The sequence below is a fragment of the Ptychodera flava genome, chromosome 12 (assembly GCF_041260155.1).
Source record: "Ptychodera flava strain L36383 chromosome 12, AS_Pfla_20210202, whole genome shotgun sequence".
Classification (NCBI taxonomy): domain Eukaryota; kingdom Metazoa; phylum Hemichordata; class Enteropneusta; family Ptychoderidae; genus Ptychodera; species Ptychodera flava.
This window is the reverse complement of record NC_091939.1, coordinates 6,664,012-6,678,856: the sequence shown is the minus strand read 5'-3', so window position 1 is coordinate 6,678,856 and position 14,845 is coordinate 6,664,012. Positions and strand designations below refer to the sequence as shown.

Here is a 14,845-nt window from a genome sequence, read left to right as displayed (position 1 = left end):
GCAAAATGAACCAATTAGTTTAAGTAAAATGCTTAAAGTTAACACAGACATGTGATCATGGGGAGGCTATGCTTTTCTGTCAAAATGTGAACCTATTACATTTTTAATGCAAGTCTTTAATCCCCTCAATTTGTACTGATAATAATAACGTAGCATGCATAAATGGTTTTGGGATCACACCACTTTTTGCAATAAATTCAAGTTTACAATTTAAAAAATCCTTAAGCTGCAACAATTGGAAGAACATTGGCAAGCATGTATGGTACAAATGTAGCAAATGACAGACACAATATATCTGTCTCCAGTGGCTTTGTCATCTTAATGATCAACCAGTCATGACATTGTGATTGATGGGAAAAGCTTGCAGTAGTCATGGCAACTAAGCTCTCCATAATTAAAAATGTTCAAATGGCGAGCATGTTGCATCAGACAGATGATGGTGCCTGGTACTTCTGATTAAATTTGACATTTGTATAACAGTATTGACTTGCTTTGAAAACAAACAACTCTGGGATGGTACTTGCTATTGCTTGTAGAGTAATTGCAGTACCCTATGCAAATCTCATCACAACCTTGCTATCACTAGGATGACACTTACTGATATACATGAGTTATAGGGTTTCACTGTTACATTGTGGATTCAACAGAGCACACCCTGATTAATTTAAAAGTACAAATCCACCACCAGATGTTTATTCCTTCACTTGCACGTACAAATTTGGCAATGAAATGAATGTTTTCTTTTCCACTCTGTTCATTCGTTTTCGCTGTATTCTCTCAACACTATAATTAAGTTTAGAAAGGAAGATTTGATTGTTCTGGCTATACATGTATAGAGCTGGGAATGAACTGTTCTTTACGGTTTGTTGGAAACTGGTTGATAGTCATATGCTGATCATAGCTTCGCAAAGACTGGCAATGAATTAGGTGAGCTTTGCATACACAAGAATTCATTTTATTGATCATAACATTGCAAGAATCTGCATCACAGGGTCAGTAGCTGTAACTTTTGATGAATTTTTCACACTTATTGTTTTAATGTCAAAATGTCGATTACAGTTTCTTGTTCTACTCCTCAAAGTATGTCGAGATACACAGTGTTCAGCTTGTCAACTCAGCCTGTAGACTGCATTGTTATTGTTGAAAAGTGAATTCTGGTCCGGACTAGAATTCAAATGTAACCAATAAACGTGCATTGTATATTGGACACTGTGTTGGCAAGCTGAATGGTACAGTAGGTGTAAAACGGTTTGCAGACTGGGACAAGAATTTACAATTGATACACAAAACAAAAATGGCAAAAAATATCGTCAACAGTTACATGTTAGTAGCATGGGAGAGGTTATTTGAAACTGGTTGTTTGGCTGCAAGTTGTGAGCGATTATCAGGGTATTTGCCAAATATTTATTGGTGGGTTCCCTATCTATACTTTGACTTTTGCATGTTCCTTAAGTTGCAGAGGTTTGCAGCTGTTTGAAGAAAGGAGAATGAAAAGAGTGTCACAAAGGATTCTGGGACTGAATTAATATTCTGCAGGGGTTGATGAGGATTGGTGGCAAGAGCATGGAGGAAGTTAGCAGATAGTCAAGGGCGAAAGTGCTGCAAAGTGTTTCTCTAAGGTAGAACTTTGTGCCTTGAGGACAAAATTCAAACTTTCATACCAGTACTTCTATAATACTTTTGGTACGTTCACATTGACGACTTTGCGTCGGCCCAGGTCCGGACCTGGGCCGGGGCCGACGTAAAAAAACAATGTGGACATGCTGAGTCGGCCCTGGGCCGACTCAGTTTGGTCCCGGTTAGAAGGGGTGGTTCAGGGCCGACTCAGGGCCGACGCAAAATTTGGTCCGACGCAAATCGCCAGTGTGGACACGTTACGTCGGCCCTGGTCCCAGTTGACCAGGCCTCCGCTATGGATCGAAGTTGAACTAGTCACCCTATTCGCACAAAACAAACGACGTTTGAAACTAAAGTTTACACCTATCGAAAGGTTTCAATCAGTCTTTACATTTTAATATCATCCCATGTACGCTGAACTTCCCACCAACCTTTGTTCCGCAAACGAGACCATGTCATTCGATTCCACAGTGCACGTAATAGACTAGAGAGGCATGTCAAAAATGCCGCGCACTGGTTATTTCTCCACCGCGGTCTTATATATACCATATGCTCATCCAATAAATAGTGAAGATCTCTCCGATGATTAAAAGGGTGAGTGGTAGTCATATTTGCCCTTCTTGTGCGTAAAAACACAGGAAAATCATGAACAGTAGAAACAGCGTGCCATATTCAAATGCGCCATTTTGAACTTTGACAGGTCAGAGGTCACAAAGGAAGGTAAAGTTACGTTGGCCCTAATTCTGGTACCGGTAGGTGTGGACACGGACCAAATTTAATCCCAAAAGGACAATTATTTTGCGTTGGGTTGCCAATGTGAACAAGATTTATGTCCGTATACTACCTGTGTGGGCTAAAATTGAAATCTATGGTGTAAATGAAAATTTCAAGATGCTGTTTCTGTGAAAATCTAGAATTTACTTTTCCCCATAAAATTACATGTAACAAAGAGATAGCCACACCATTTTGAATTTTTAATTTTGGTATATTTTCGGTGATTTCTTGAGTTTGAAAATTTGCATGGTGATCTGCCGAGTTCTATTCTTGATTTTGAAAGAGAAAGGTTTAAAGTTTTTCTGGGGAAAATTTGAGTAAATCTTTCAATTTCAGGGCATGTTTGACTTGTAATATGAAAGCTGAAAGGCAAAGGTGGAAAAAAGGTTATAAATTGTTTCCCATGCGGAACAACAGGTCAAATAAAAGCTTACTTCCTGTACAAACTAAATATAGCAGTGATGAGATGACTTTCCCTAGACACTGTGTTTATATCATGTTATAGATGTCAGATAGGATATATGTATACACTGTTTGCTAGCCAGGGATGCTATTGCTGCTGTGCTTACGGAAAGGCTGGTGTAAACAGTCCTAGTAAAGTGCACTCCAACTGTTCACCAGAAACTTTAAAAGGTTTACTTCTTGTTGTGCTTGCTTTTCACACTTTTACAGGTCTCAACCTGCTGAACTCAATAAACAATGAATGAATAAGTAACTCAGACAGTGAATGGTTAAAACTTCACACTATTTTGCTTTAATTGGAGGGATTGAATTCACGATGTTGTTAAAAGTAAGGGTAAAAATTTGTTTCCAAATAAAGAAATTGTAATAAATAAAAATTTGCACGATATCATAGCCACATGCTGTTTCATCATTGTTTCATCATTGACAAGACAATATGGCTGCATGCTTAGATGACGCTGACAGAAGACTGAAGAAGTATTGCATGGTACGGGCAGCCGTCACAAGAATCAGGTACAGTATCAATCTGATTAAAATCAGATGTAGAGTACGGCGACGTCTCTGTACTTGCGCGGTTTTCTCTTGCTGTCGCCTCTCACACCGCGCAAGTACAGAGACGTCGCCGTACTCTACATCTGATTTTAATCAGATTGGTACAGTATATAAATACAAATGCAGCATTCTTTGATGATGTGAACATAAATTCTGAAAGCTTGTCATTTGTCATGGTGTACATTTCTTATTGATAGATGCACGATCTGACCTGCCATGGCTCATTTATTTTCAAAATGATCTGTGAACTTTGAAGAGGATTTTGACATTTTAAAAATATCTAATTAAAATAGTAAAGTGGAAAAATAATGAAATCAATACAGCTGGACTGACTGCACGCTATTTTTACTTTCAATTTTATAAATGAGATTCAATTCTGCACTTTTGGTGTTCAATCTGCCAGAATTGTACAAAGTAGGCATTCTGACTGTTGAACTGCATTAAAATTTGAATTCCCAAGTCTGATGAGTGTATACCTTGCATAGTAAACATACATCTTATAGTATAAACTCATCTATTAAATGGCATACTATTGTGCTAATGGAGTCAGTTGCATTTCTGATGGAAATGCATCAGACATAAACTGATTGACATATACATGTACATCATAAGGACAGCGATCGGGTACAAATGTTTATCCCTGCACTGATATCGGGAATTACTGCCAAATCACTTTGGTAATAGGTTTTCAGACCAAACAGTTCAAATTCATGCTACCAGACACTTCACTCACTTCAGTGTCTTTCAAATTAACTTTCAAATGAAGGGGGATCTCCCATGGCAAACTAAGCACTTTCACTCAGATGACCTTGTGTCAGCCCTGCATGAGGTGTGGATTTCTTAGACTCTAACCAGGAACACTCGTGCTGAATTGCAGATTCCATTGAAAGTTTACGGAATTCAGCTTTTCAATGGCCACGGATGATAACATGCTGAGAAGGAAATATGACGTTAGGAGAGAGATGGATATCAGGCATGCACGAACTCCAATCAACTGTGAAGCCTGAGAAAATACGTTGTATCTCTGCATTTTATACGTTGACTGAATATAAAATAATTTACACTGAACACACCATGGGTTCTTCAAAAATAATAGCAAAAATGAAGCAATAAAATAATTTGCACTACAGATGAAATTGTAAAACTATTTTCTTGCCTATACAGGTTTTGTGATATCATCTCTCAAACACCCGCTTCAATTGGCTACTTCATTGTTACTTTACTCAGATTGGTAAGGGGAAACAGTCAAAAAGTCAATCATAAAAAAAGTCATCATCATGACTATTCATGCATACACATGAAATACAGATGACATAATTTTTTGGTGATGTCATCGGTGGTACAAATATGGATATAACCTGTTGTTACTTAAATGCACATTGAAAAAACACCTATGATCATTATAGATCAATGACAATCAAATATGACCAGCATAGATCAATGACAAATCAAATGTGACCAGTGTTGATCAATGACAAATCAAATGTGGCCACTTTGGATCAATGATAAATCAAATGTGATCAGTATAGATCAATGACAAATATAATGTGGCCACTTTGGATCAATGGCAAATCAAATGTGATCAGTATAGATCAATGACAAATAAAATATGACCAGTATTGATCATACAAATACGGACTTGTGATAAATGGAAATCCTTGTACATTGTCTGATCAATATTTTTATAGCCAACTTTAGCCGACAAACCTTTAAAAAGAATAAAAAGTTGGGATGGCATTTCATTTTTTTTATAAGGACACTAACTTTGCAATGTTTCTATGACAATGAATCACCCTGACACTTGTAATTCTAAAATGAATTGCATTTGAAAAGAGTGGATGGAAATATGGACACAACTGTATGATACTGGAGATGTTATTATTGAAAATACAAAGTATATGGTATTGTTTTATGGCAGTGCTGATCAAGGACAGTGTCGGATACGGTACATGTAGAATTTTGATGGTATCATGTTGAAATCTTTCATGACAGATACTTCGATATTGTCACTTATAGTTGCAAGTTTTGACTTTCATTAGTAATTGTATTAAACTTCTGTTTATACCAGCTGAAATAAACTTCAAACTGTTGTCTCTAATAATCTATAATGATCATAGCGAGATACTCATGAGAAGTGACATTCTTTCCTAAATTGGCAACTCAGATGACGTCTAGGCCAAAGATGAGTATGTGCTCTATGTCTCCACCACTGTGACATTTGTACAGGGTTTGGCACATAGACTTTCACTTTTCTGTTGAGGGTCTGTGATTAGCATTTTGACAATTATTTTAGGGAGAATTTTCAGTGTGGATACACCTTAAATCTTCCCCACACATCTACTTATCTAATACTCATAACTTGCAAGTTTTAGTTTTCCATTGCATTTAAATGATCTAGTTTCTTTTTAATCGCTGTGAGAATATGTTTTTGGTATATGAGCACAAAGCTTGAAACAGTCTTTTCCATATCAAGAATATACCAGTAAATCTGGAGTCACTGTGCAAAGCTTGGCATCAACAGAAACATATTACTGAGAGTTCATCAATATTCAAAATTATAAATAGAGCTGATACACCTTGTGGTAACTCAAAGGGCAAAAAACGTTCTTTTGATGTTAGCTAAAAACAACGAGATGAAAACACAGACTTTAAAATGAGTCTGTACCAGAAGCTGAACAGAGAAGTAATGTACAAATCTGAGTCTGAAAAAAGTTGCCACTGAAATCACATTCAGCCTTTGAGAAACTAGCTCAGGTTTACTGTAAATCAGGGGACATACGACTTACCTGGATATCCTAATCACTATGGTTTTCATCTCTTCAAAATACACCACTAGCAATTATTCAAGACAATCAGAGTTCAGACACACAAACATCACTCAGGACAGACTGGAGTTGACTGAACAGGCTCTTGCAAACTTCCGCTGATACACAAGGTACAGGTCAACATGACGTCCCAATGTAGTGAAACAAACAGGGAAACATGACACCAAGTCAAGACACCCCCTTCTGGATGTCAACATTTGTTTGAAATATAACAGGGCCCAAGTATTATGATATGTTATTATTAGCCTGTACACCACAGTCATGTGATCAACTTCTTCACGTCAACCACTATCATTGTGGCTCAAATTGATCAAGAATGATTGAATTTCAGACTGTCAGTGAGATGTATCACTGACGTGTAAGATCTGTCTATCATCATCATGAATGTGATGCTTCATAACATACTTGGAGGGATGATACGCCACAATTATGTACCAAGCCTATTGTTTGAATGATGGACTTAACTATTGGGAAATAGGAATGGGACAGCTCACAGCTGAAAACATTCTACATACACTAGAGATTCTTAAAGGGGCAGTCCTCCATCCCTGGTTCTTGTGTTTTAGCGATTGTTGACATTTGCAACTTATGTGATGTACATCCTTTGTTTTTCTCTGTGTTTAGCGATACAGATGACAAAAGCATGTGTCTGTATTTTAGCGCCATCTTTGAAAACTTTGAAATCGGTTTCGGTACTTTTCCGCACTTCTGTACTACTGATGTGTGTCAAATATCAAATTTACTGATCTCTTTAACGTCATCAAGTATGGTTCTGAAGTTTATCGGTTCAGGAACAGCTAACCAAAAAAACAGGAATTTTATGTTCATAAAACATTAAAACTCACGAAATGAAACACGAGTTCACTCATAACTCTTGCAGATAATCTCATATTAAATCACAAACTCTGAATTCAAGCATTTCCTTTCTTTATGCTCACGGTTCATGATCCCGATATTGGATTATCTCCTCATCTCCTCATTCAAGTGTTTCATTTCTGCATGTTTACGACATTTAACAAGAAATAGCAATATTATAAGGAAATAAATGATACCTCAGTGACCTGGTTGACTATCTTCATCCGATTATCACCATTCTAAAAATGTAATTTTTCTCATGAAGAAATTTTTGTGATGTCAGACACACTAGAAGCATGCATATATGTACATATATGAAACACCACATGCAATTTTTTTCTTTTTATAGTACTAAATGATTTATGAGGCTCATAACTGCTAGAATTCAGTTCCTTATTAATTTTAGTACATGGTAAGAAGATGAATGAGGTGTTTATATGGTGAAATATCAAAACTCTGATATACGTTACAGCTTGGTGAAATATCAAAACGCCGACATACGTTACAGCTTGAATTTTAAACAAAAAATTTTAATTTTAATACAGTATCTACTGACTCAAGACTACAAAGATTGGTCAGCCATAACTTTTTTAGATGTAAATATTGAAGTTATTGTTTCGTTTTAGTCCAGTAATCCCTACTTCCTCTGACTTTTATTACAAACATCCGTCATTTCACCCCCTGATATAGGTCATGAGAAGTGCGTCATGGAATTCAAATGCCTGTACGTTGTCTACACGTACACTTATGTACTACTGTCAAAACTGTAGAGTATTGGTTTTCAGCTTTGAGGCGAGAGTTAACCCTTTGAGCGCCTAAGTCAATTTTTGTCTCCTTTATAAAATAAATCCCCAGTCAATTTTTTTAAAATTTTTGCCAAAATTTTGATAAAACACTGTAGCCAATGAACTGTGATGTCCATTTGATCCAAAATTATCAAAAATATTATAGAAAAATTCATAAAAATTGGTGAAATGTTGCACTAAAATTTTGGTGGGAAACATTACAGCACTCAAAGGGTTAAGCAGCGATACAAATACAGAAATTGTAGGCAATTACATAATATCCTTCATTCACCTTTTTACAGTTGAGTTTTGGTTTCACCCTATTGTTTCCAAAGAACATGTGTAGTCCCATTATAAATTAAACAGGGATGACAGCCTTGTTTGTAACTCAATCCTATCAAGTCCATTCTTGATTTTTTTCTCAGTTACAGCACTTTGGTTTTTACACAATAAAATTTTTCTCAGCAAAACATTTAGCATTTGAAGGTACAAAATATCGTTGACCATCCAAAGAATAATTAATTTTTGAGCTAAATTTTGTATCCAAAATAATAAGACACTGGCAAAATTCTATGCAAAGTCTTTTGAAAAAATTTCAATCAAAACATTAATATTGGTTTTGCAAGGATTTTCATATCCCTCATCACAATGTTTTTACAGCTTATGGAAAAGGAAACACGTCAGAATTGACAGAGTCAGTGTGTTATCATCCAAATCGTGAGTGAGTACTGTATGAACCATTATACCTTTGATCATGTGAATTTCATTTCCCTTATACAAACAACTTGACTTGTATTGACTGGGCTACTACAGTGTAATTACAATGATGATATCTCTGTAGGGTGATAGGCTGAAATTCATACTGACAGAAGAGTTGGAGTAGGTCCCGGAGTAGGTCAGAAGTGAAAATCATCATACTCCATGCATGAAATGCATACTTCCTACTCTATAAAAAGCAACTGTAACTGAATCACCAATGAACCAGCCAATGTGATCTTGTGTTAATGACCTACAAAGTACTTGGCCCAGCAACAGACAACTCTCCCACTGATAGGAAGTATTATCAACACCTATGGGCTCTTGTTAATGCATGAAAACTGCTCATTATTTTCACAAATTCAGAGATGACAAGTGTACGGAACTTTCCAAGAAATTTTTGTAATTAAACCTTTGAAAAGAGAATATTAAAATAATGGAAAAATTGACATCTGAATGGATTTCACACAGTTTGATACAAAGGTATACATAAAATCTTGCATATAATGATTAACTTTTCCCTAACTATTTGAAGGAAAAAAATTTAAGTGACTGGCTCATCTCTCATAACCTGCCTCAGGAGAAATAATTTGTAATACTATGCAGACCCAGTGTATTTCCTTGACACCCAAAACAAAAATACTGAGGAAATCGTAATGTTTCCGATTTTTAGCTTTCATTTGTAAAAAGTATTCCTTTCAGAATCAGTAAAGATATAGAGTTTTTACAACAGATCAGTTCTAACTTCATGTGAATTGTTGTTCTACCCAACAGATTCTGCACATACCCATATAGGTGTAGGTGTGTGCATTACAATGGAGTAGTCAGCTCCACCCTCTCTGTCTCAATTCACTTGTGTGGTCATAATGATGTCATTCATTTCACAAGCTGCGGCACAAATGTCGGTCGTAGTACTTTTAAGGTTGTACACGCCTTGAAACTGGAAAACTCACACTTTTGCTCAAACTTTCTGTAAGGCAACTTTAAGCCTTTGGGTACTGTAATCTCTGACGAAAATTTTAATGCAACATTTTTACCAAATTTTATGACTTTTTCTGTAATTCTTTTGAAAATTCGTGACCAAATGGATAGCACATTACACAGACTCCAGTTTAGGGTCAAAATTTTGGGAAAAATCTGAAAAAATGCTTGGACCTGAAAAAAATATTGTCTGGGTTATATTTTATAAAGGTGACAAAAATTGACTTTGGCATCCGTTCCCTTTCGAAATTAAGGGGTCATTACACAAAATTTGATACTTGAAAAACAAATAACTGAATGTATCCTGACATTTGAAATCAAAAATAACTGCCATCTCTGTATTAACTCTGCAGGGAAAAATACAGGTTTCAAGTTTCACAAAAACGGGTGTTGGAAACTTTATAATTCAATAAGCTTTGAAATGAGCCCCTACATGTGGTAGACTTAAAAAAGTCTGTAGGAAGTTCAGAGCCCAAATATTTGTCCCCAAGGCACGTTCTACCTTAACAGAAGCCGCCTACTTCATTTGTACTTGAAAAGTACACTGGGCGGCTTAATTGATCCAACCTACTTATATAACTTGGACTCTCCCAAGTTCCTCTTTTGTTGGCTTATGCTATTGTGTTTCTAATTGGTTTGGCCAAAGTTCCATGGTTTATACTTAACATTACATTTGTAACTTGATCGCTGAAAATGCATAAAGTCAGTGTTATCAAGTGATTATACACACCACTACATCTCTACAGTGTGTCAACGCTCTGACAAAATTAGAAACAGTCATGAGAAAATTGAATGATGGTAATAGTTCAGTGGATGTGACGAAAAAAAATCAGAGTTTAGATTACAATGTATTTCCGTAATGACAGTCGCACAAAGTAATATTTCATTACACAGAAATGACCCTTGCTCTGAAGGCAATTGCAACACAAAGCGAAACAATCACAAACAAGTCATCATTTGTTCACAAATGACATTAATTTTGACCTCACTTCTTGTATATGTTCAACGAGACATCACTTCTGAATCTCCTATCAGGAAATTGCTGAACAAATTTTAATAACGTGAGATTTTTTGTCAACTTACACTTGTAACAATTGGTACATTGTGTTTGTGTGTGAAAAATAAGATGTAAATGCATGTCCTTTAGGCTAAACACTTAGCTCTAAGCTTACTGAAGGAATGTTGTAACGTTCAAAACACTCCTGTACTGTCCCTGAACCTCCCACTCCCTCCAAACTACACACCAACACATCGGTGGATATCTCCTTGCTGTGACAACACCCACAGACCAGATCATGACAATAGATCTCCCCATGAGACCCACGTCAAAGAACCTTTGGAGAATACTTTGGAAATTTTCTTGGGATGAGAATTCAAGATTTTGTCATCAATTTTCTGATTGAGAAAGTAAGTTTGCCACTCTCATTGGGAAGAAGTCTCAACTCCATATAATTTAAAACTGCAAAAAAACTTCAATATCATCATGATTTAAATTTCCTACAACAGCTGCTCTGAAAGGGTTACTACGGTTGTTATTGGCATTTATGAATCGTCAACTTAACACTAATAATAATTGAACAAGAGTAAGAGAACACCATACACAGTGTTATTCTGGAAACTGGGTGGATTGAAACATGAAGAAATTGTTCCAATGATACGCATGACAAATACTGGTAAGAGAATGGCTTTGAAGTTTGACTGCAGTTCACAACTTTGAAACGACCTCGCCAAAAAGTCACGAATAATTCTTGAAGTGGCCAGGCTAAGAGACTTCAAGAGTCTTTTCTGACCTCAGCTACACAGGAGGAACTGAAATTATTAGACATTTCCTGATCAACTCCTGTATCCATGATGTGGGGCACGGTTCTATCCAAACAAGGCACAAGCGCGGCCGCGGTACTGAATCGATGAGGCAGCTGTTTCGGAAAACCTTGGCAACACATTCAATCGACAAAATTCCCAGCTTTATCTGCGAATGATTAGCTTACTCACGCCGACCAGTCACCTGGTCACGATCGAGAAAGTATCGGTTTCGCGATGTAACACTTCCGTACTCCTGCCGTTAAAATCTCTAATCACACATTTTGTGTGCACATTACTTGAAAGAATGGAAGTCGCGTGACTCATACTGTGTCCACAGCAAAACAAACCTAACGATACCTCAGCTCATTTTTTCTCAACCGACGTATATTGTTTCCTTTTGTGGAGGGACCAGAGCATGTCTCTCGAACGATGGTATACAAAGTACATTAAAAGGACATATTAATTTCTAACCTGCAACGTTATCTTTATATCAAACGCCGAAACAGTATGACCACACGAGTCCTTACCTGAAACATCTTGCATGCCAGACACCGTTCAAAGCTCGCAGTAGCGTATCGTCGTAGATCGGCTGCGAGCAACCTCTACAGCAAGAGTTGCTGCCTGAAAATGGAAACAGGTGGACAAAGAACAAAAGTATATGTACTTAAAACGAAAAAATCGCTGCAAAATCGACTTCGGTCGAAGTACACAACAAAAAAATTACTTACCTTCTCCTTCTTCTCCCATTCCCATCAACGTCGCGTTCTGTCTCGTATCTGATTTTTTCCGTAAACATGCGCAGATAAGTTTAATTTTTCTGAAATTCAACACTGTGCGGCGTGCTTCACAAATCAAGTTACTAGTATGCTGGCTGTGCTGGCTGGCTTCACACAGCAGCGCTACAACTTTCGTATGACCATAGATAGGGTCCTCAATCTTCGATGATATTGATGATGATGATGATGATGATTAAATATTTAAAAATGGAGGAAAATAAAAATATATTTGGACTCTATTTGTTGTTGTTGTTATTGTTGTTATTGCTGTTGTTGATAGTATTTGCAGAAAAGAACAAAGTATGCGCTGCGAAATTCAATACAGCCTAACTATAAGCTTACATATGCGCTGCAAAATTCAATACAGCGGCCAGCCGCTTAAAATCTGTGATTGGTCAGATTTTTTCTTTCCATGGTAACTGTGGAAAAATTGGAACAGGTGATAGTATACCTATAGCTGATTTCAGTTAAAGTTTGTACAAGAACATTAATCTATGTCATACGTATACATGTGCACATTAATTTGTCATAATATGATCCAATATGGACACCAATGGCTATCAAAGATGCACGCATTTTTCACCCAGAGTCAACCCACATTAGCTTGCTACCATCTCAATATTTGACGTACGTGTTGATGAATCAGAGGCAGGACATGTGAAATTGTTCAAACAAACAAACATGTTTGTATCAAAAATACTCAAATTAGGAAGAAAAAGCCAACCCTCTCAAAACACTACAACGCAAACCTGGTTTCGCACAGCAGCGCTACAACTTTCGTATGACCATAGATAGGGTCCTCAATCTTCGATGATATTGATGATGATGATGATGATTAAATATTCAAAAATGGAGGAAAATAAAAATATATTTGGACTCTATTTGTTGTTGTTGTTATTGTTGTTATTGCTGTTGTTGATAGTATTTGCAGAAAAGAACAAAGTATGCGCGTACTGTAGGTTCCTTGCACAAACTTTATGCAAATTTATTGTCCCACAAAGGCATGGCTACTTTTTGTTTAGCTCCGCTGCCAGTGAAAGGTGGCGTTGTTTTCTTTGAATATTAACCCCAAGTTATCTCACGCTGCTTGTACTGTGCTCATAATTTAAAAATGACTTCCATACATGATTGCATGTGGCACATTGAACAATCCAATTCCATTTGGTAGATATTTAGTTTTGTATGGCTATCACTGCCATTAGGGACCGTTCAGTTTATACGGCCGGGGGGGGGGGCGGGGCGGCAAAATCTAGGGGTCATCGTAATTTTGGAATCCGCAAAGGGGGGGGGTAAATCGCTTTTTGACTGGTAGGAAAGAGGGGGTCACCCATTTTCAAAAACATAATACCTACAATAAAGTTCACTTTATGCCATGGCAATAATCGACCCTCTTTACCGGCGGGCCGCCTTTGGCTGCCCACTACAATAAATTGACTTTATGTAATGGCCCATGACCCTCTTAACGGGCAGACACCTTTGGCGCCCCACTCCAATTAGGTTTAATTCATGCAATGGCCATGATCGACCCTCTTACCAGCGGGCCGCCGCCTTTGGCGGCCCACTACAATAAATAGGTTTACTTCGTGCAATGGCCATGATCGATGTGTGGCCCATGACCCTCTTTACCGGCAGGCCCAGTTTTTCGGCGGCCAACTCATATTACAGTAGTATCTGGTTAAGTGCCTATCTCATCTTTGAAAGACCATTTACATGCTCGCGACCCTGAATGGTAGCACTGAGACAAACAGGGGAATTTGCATAACAGTGTGATGGACATAAGATGTCTATGGAAATGAAGTTAAAAATTGCCCTACAGTTGTCCTAATTAACAGACGTTTGCATGGATGTGGCTGAGAAGTTTGTTCACTGGCATCTCTGCTACACGGATAAAGTGCGCCGCGTACCGGAGTTCAAATTCAAACTGTCCAGGTAAATTTGACGTATGGGTTTTGGTTATTTTTTAGCCGTGGGGGGGGGGGGGGGGATGTCATCAATTTTTTTCGTCTGACAAAGGGGGTCATCTTTTTTTCAAAAAAAATGCAGGGGGGGTCTATATTTTTTTTAAAAACCGGCGACAAGATTTTGCCGCCCCCCCCAGGCCGTAAAAACTGAACGGTCCCTTACTATTGCTGTTGCCATCAATACTGTCTTCACATACAGTACGACTTGTTCAATTCAACAGCTAGTTGAACCATAACTGTACTGCAAACTCATTCTCAGCCGTCAAGCCCCATCTGTATTGCAATTAATGAATGGGACTCTGTCCTCTTCGAGGTCTTGTAGTCAAAGTACCCATTAACAAGTGGGGACTGTGTCATCAACGATGACTTGTCATTTATGTCCCCATTTGCCCTTCTAAAGAACTGAAACTTTGAAAGTTGCCTTAAGTTGTCATAATTCGCTATGAAATATTTTGATAAGCTGGCCCATTTAGGGGTCCCTCTGTCTGGAGTTTTCTAAAATAATTTCATGAGCCATTTTAATTGGAGTACATTAATTTTTTTCTTCAATGTCGACAACTTTTTTGCCACAGTCATCATATCTTTGAATGGAAATACCCCTTTTTATAACTTTTCGTTTGCCTCTCCAAATAAATTCCATAATTTACTATTTGCTTCATCATTAATAATTTCCTTAGGTACGTGATCAAATGATGCTA

The 14,845-nt window shown here is 37.4% G+C and overlaps 1 protein-coding gene across 2 annotated transcripts in view; it reads right to left on the bottom strand.

Moving 5' to 3' along the window:
* Positions 1–12,213, bottom strand: part of LOC139144824 (LIM domain kinase 1-like) — a 39,551-nt gene extending 27,338 nt beyond the window's left edge. The window contains exons 1-2 of one of the 2 annotated variants that reach the window (XM_070715614.1): positions 12,139–12,213; positions 11,938–12,031 (exon numbers count right to left, since the gene is read on the bottom strand). In XM_070715614.1, the coding sequence (XP_070571715.1) occupies positions 11,938–12,031; positions 12,139–12,163 (119 nt within the window). In that variant the 5' untranslated portion in view covers positions 12,164–12,213. Of the gene's footprint in view, positions 1–6,191; positions 6,336–11,937; positions 12,032–12,138 lie in introns of those variants that run through there. The other variant, XM_070715615.1, reaches the window with a different exon arrangement.
* Between the last annotated feature and the right edge of the window lie 2,632 nt (positions 12,214–14,845).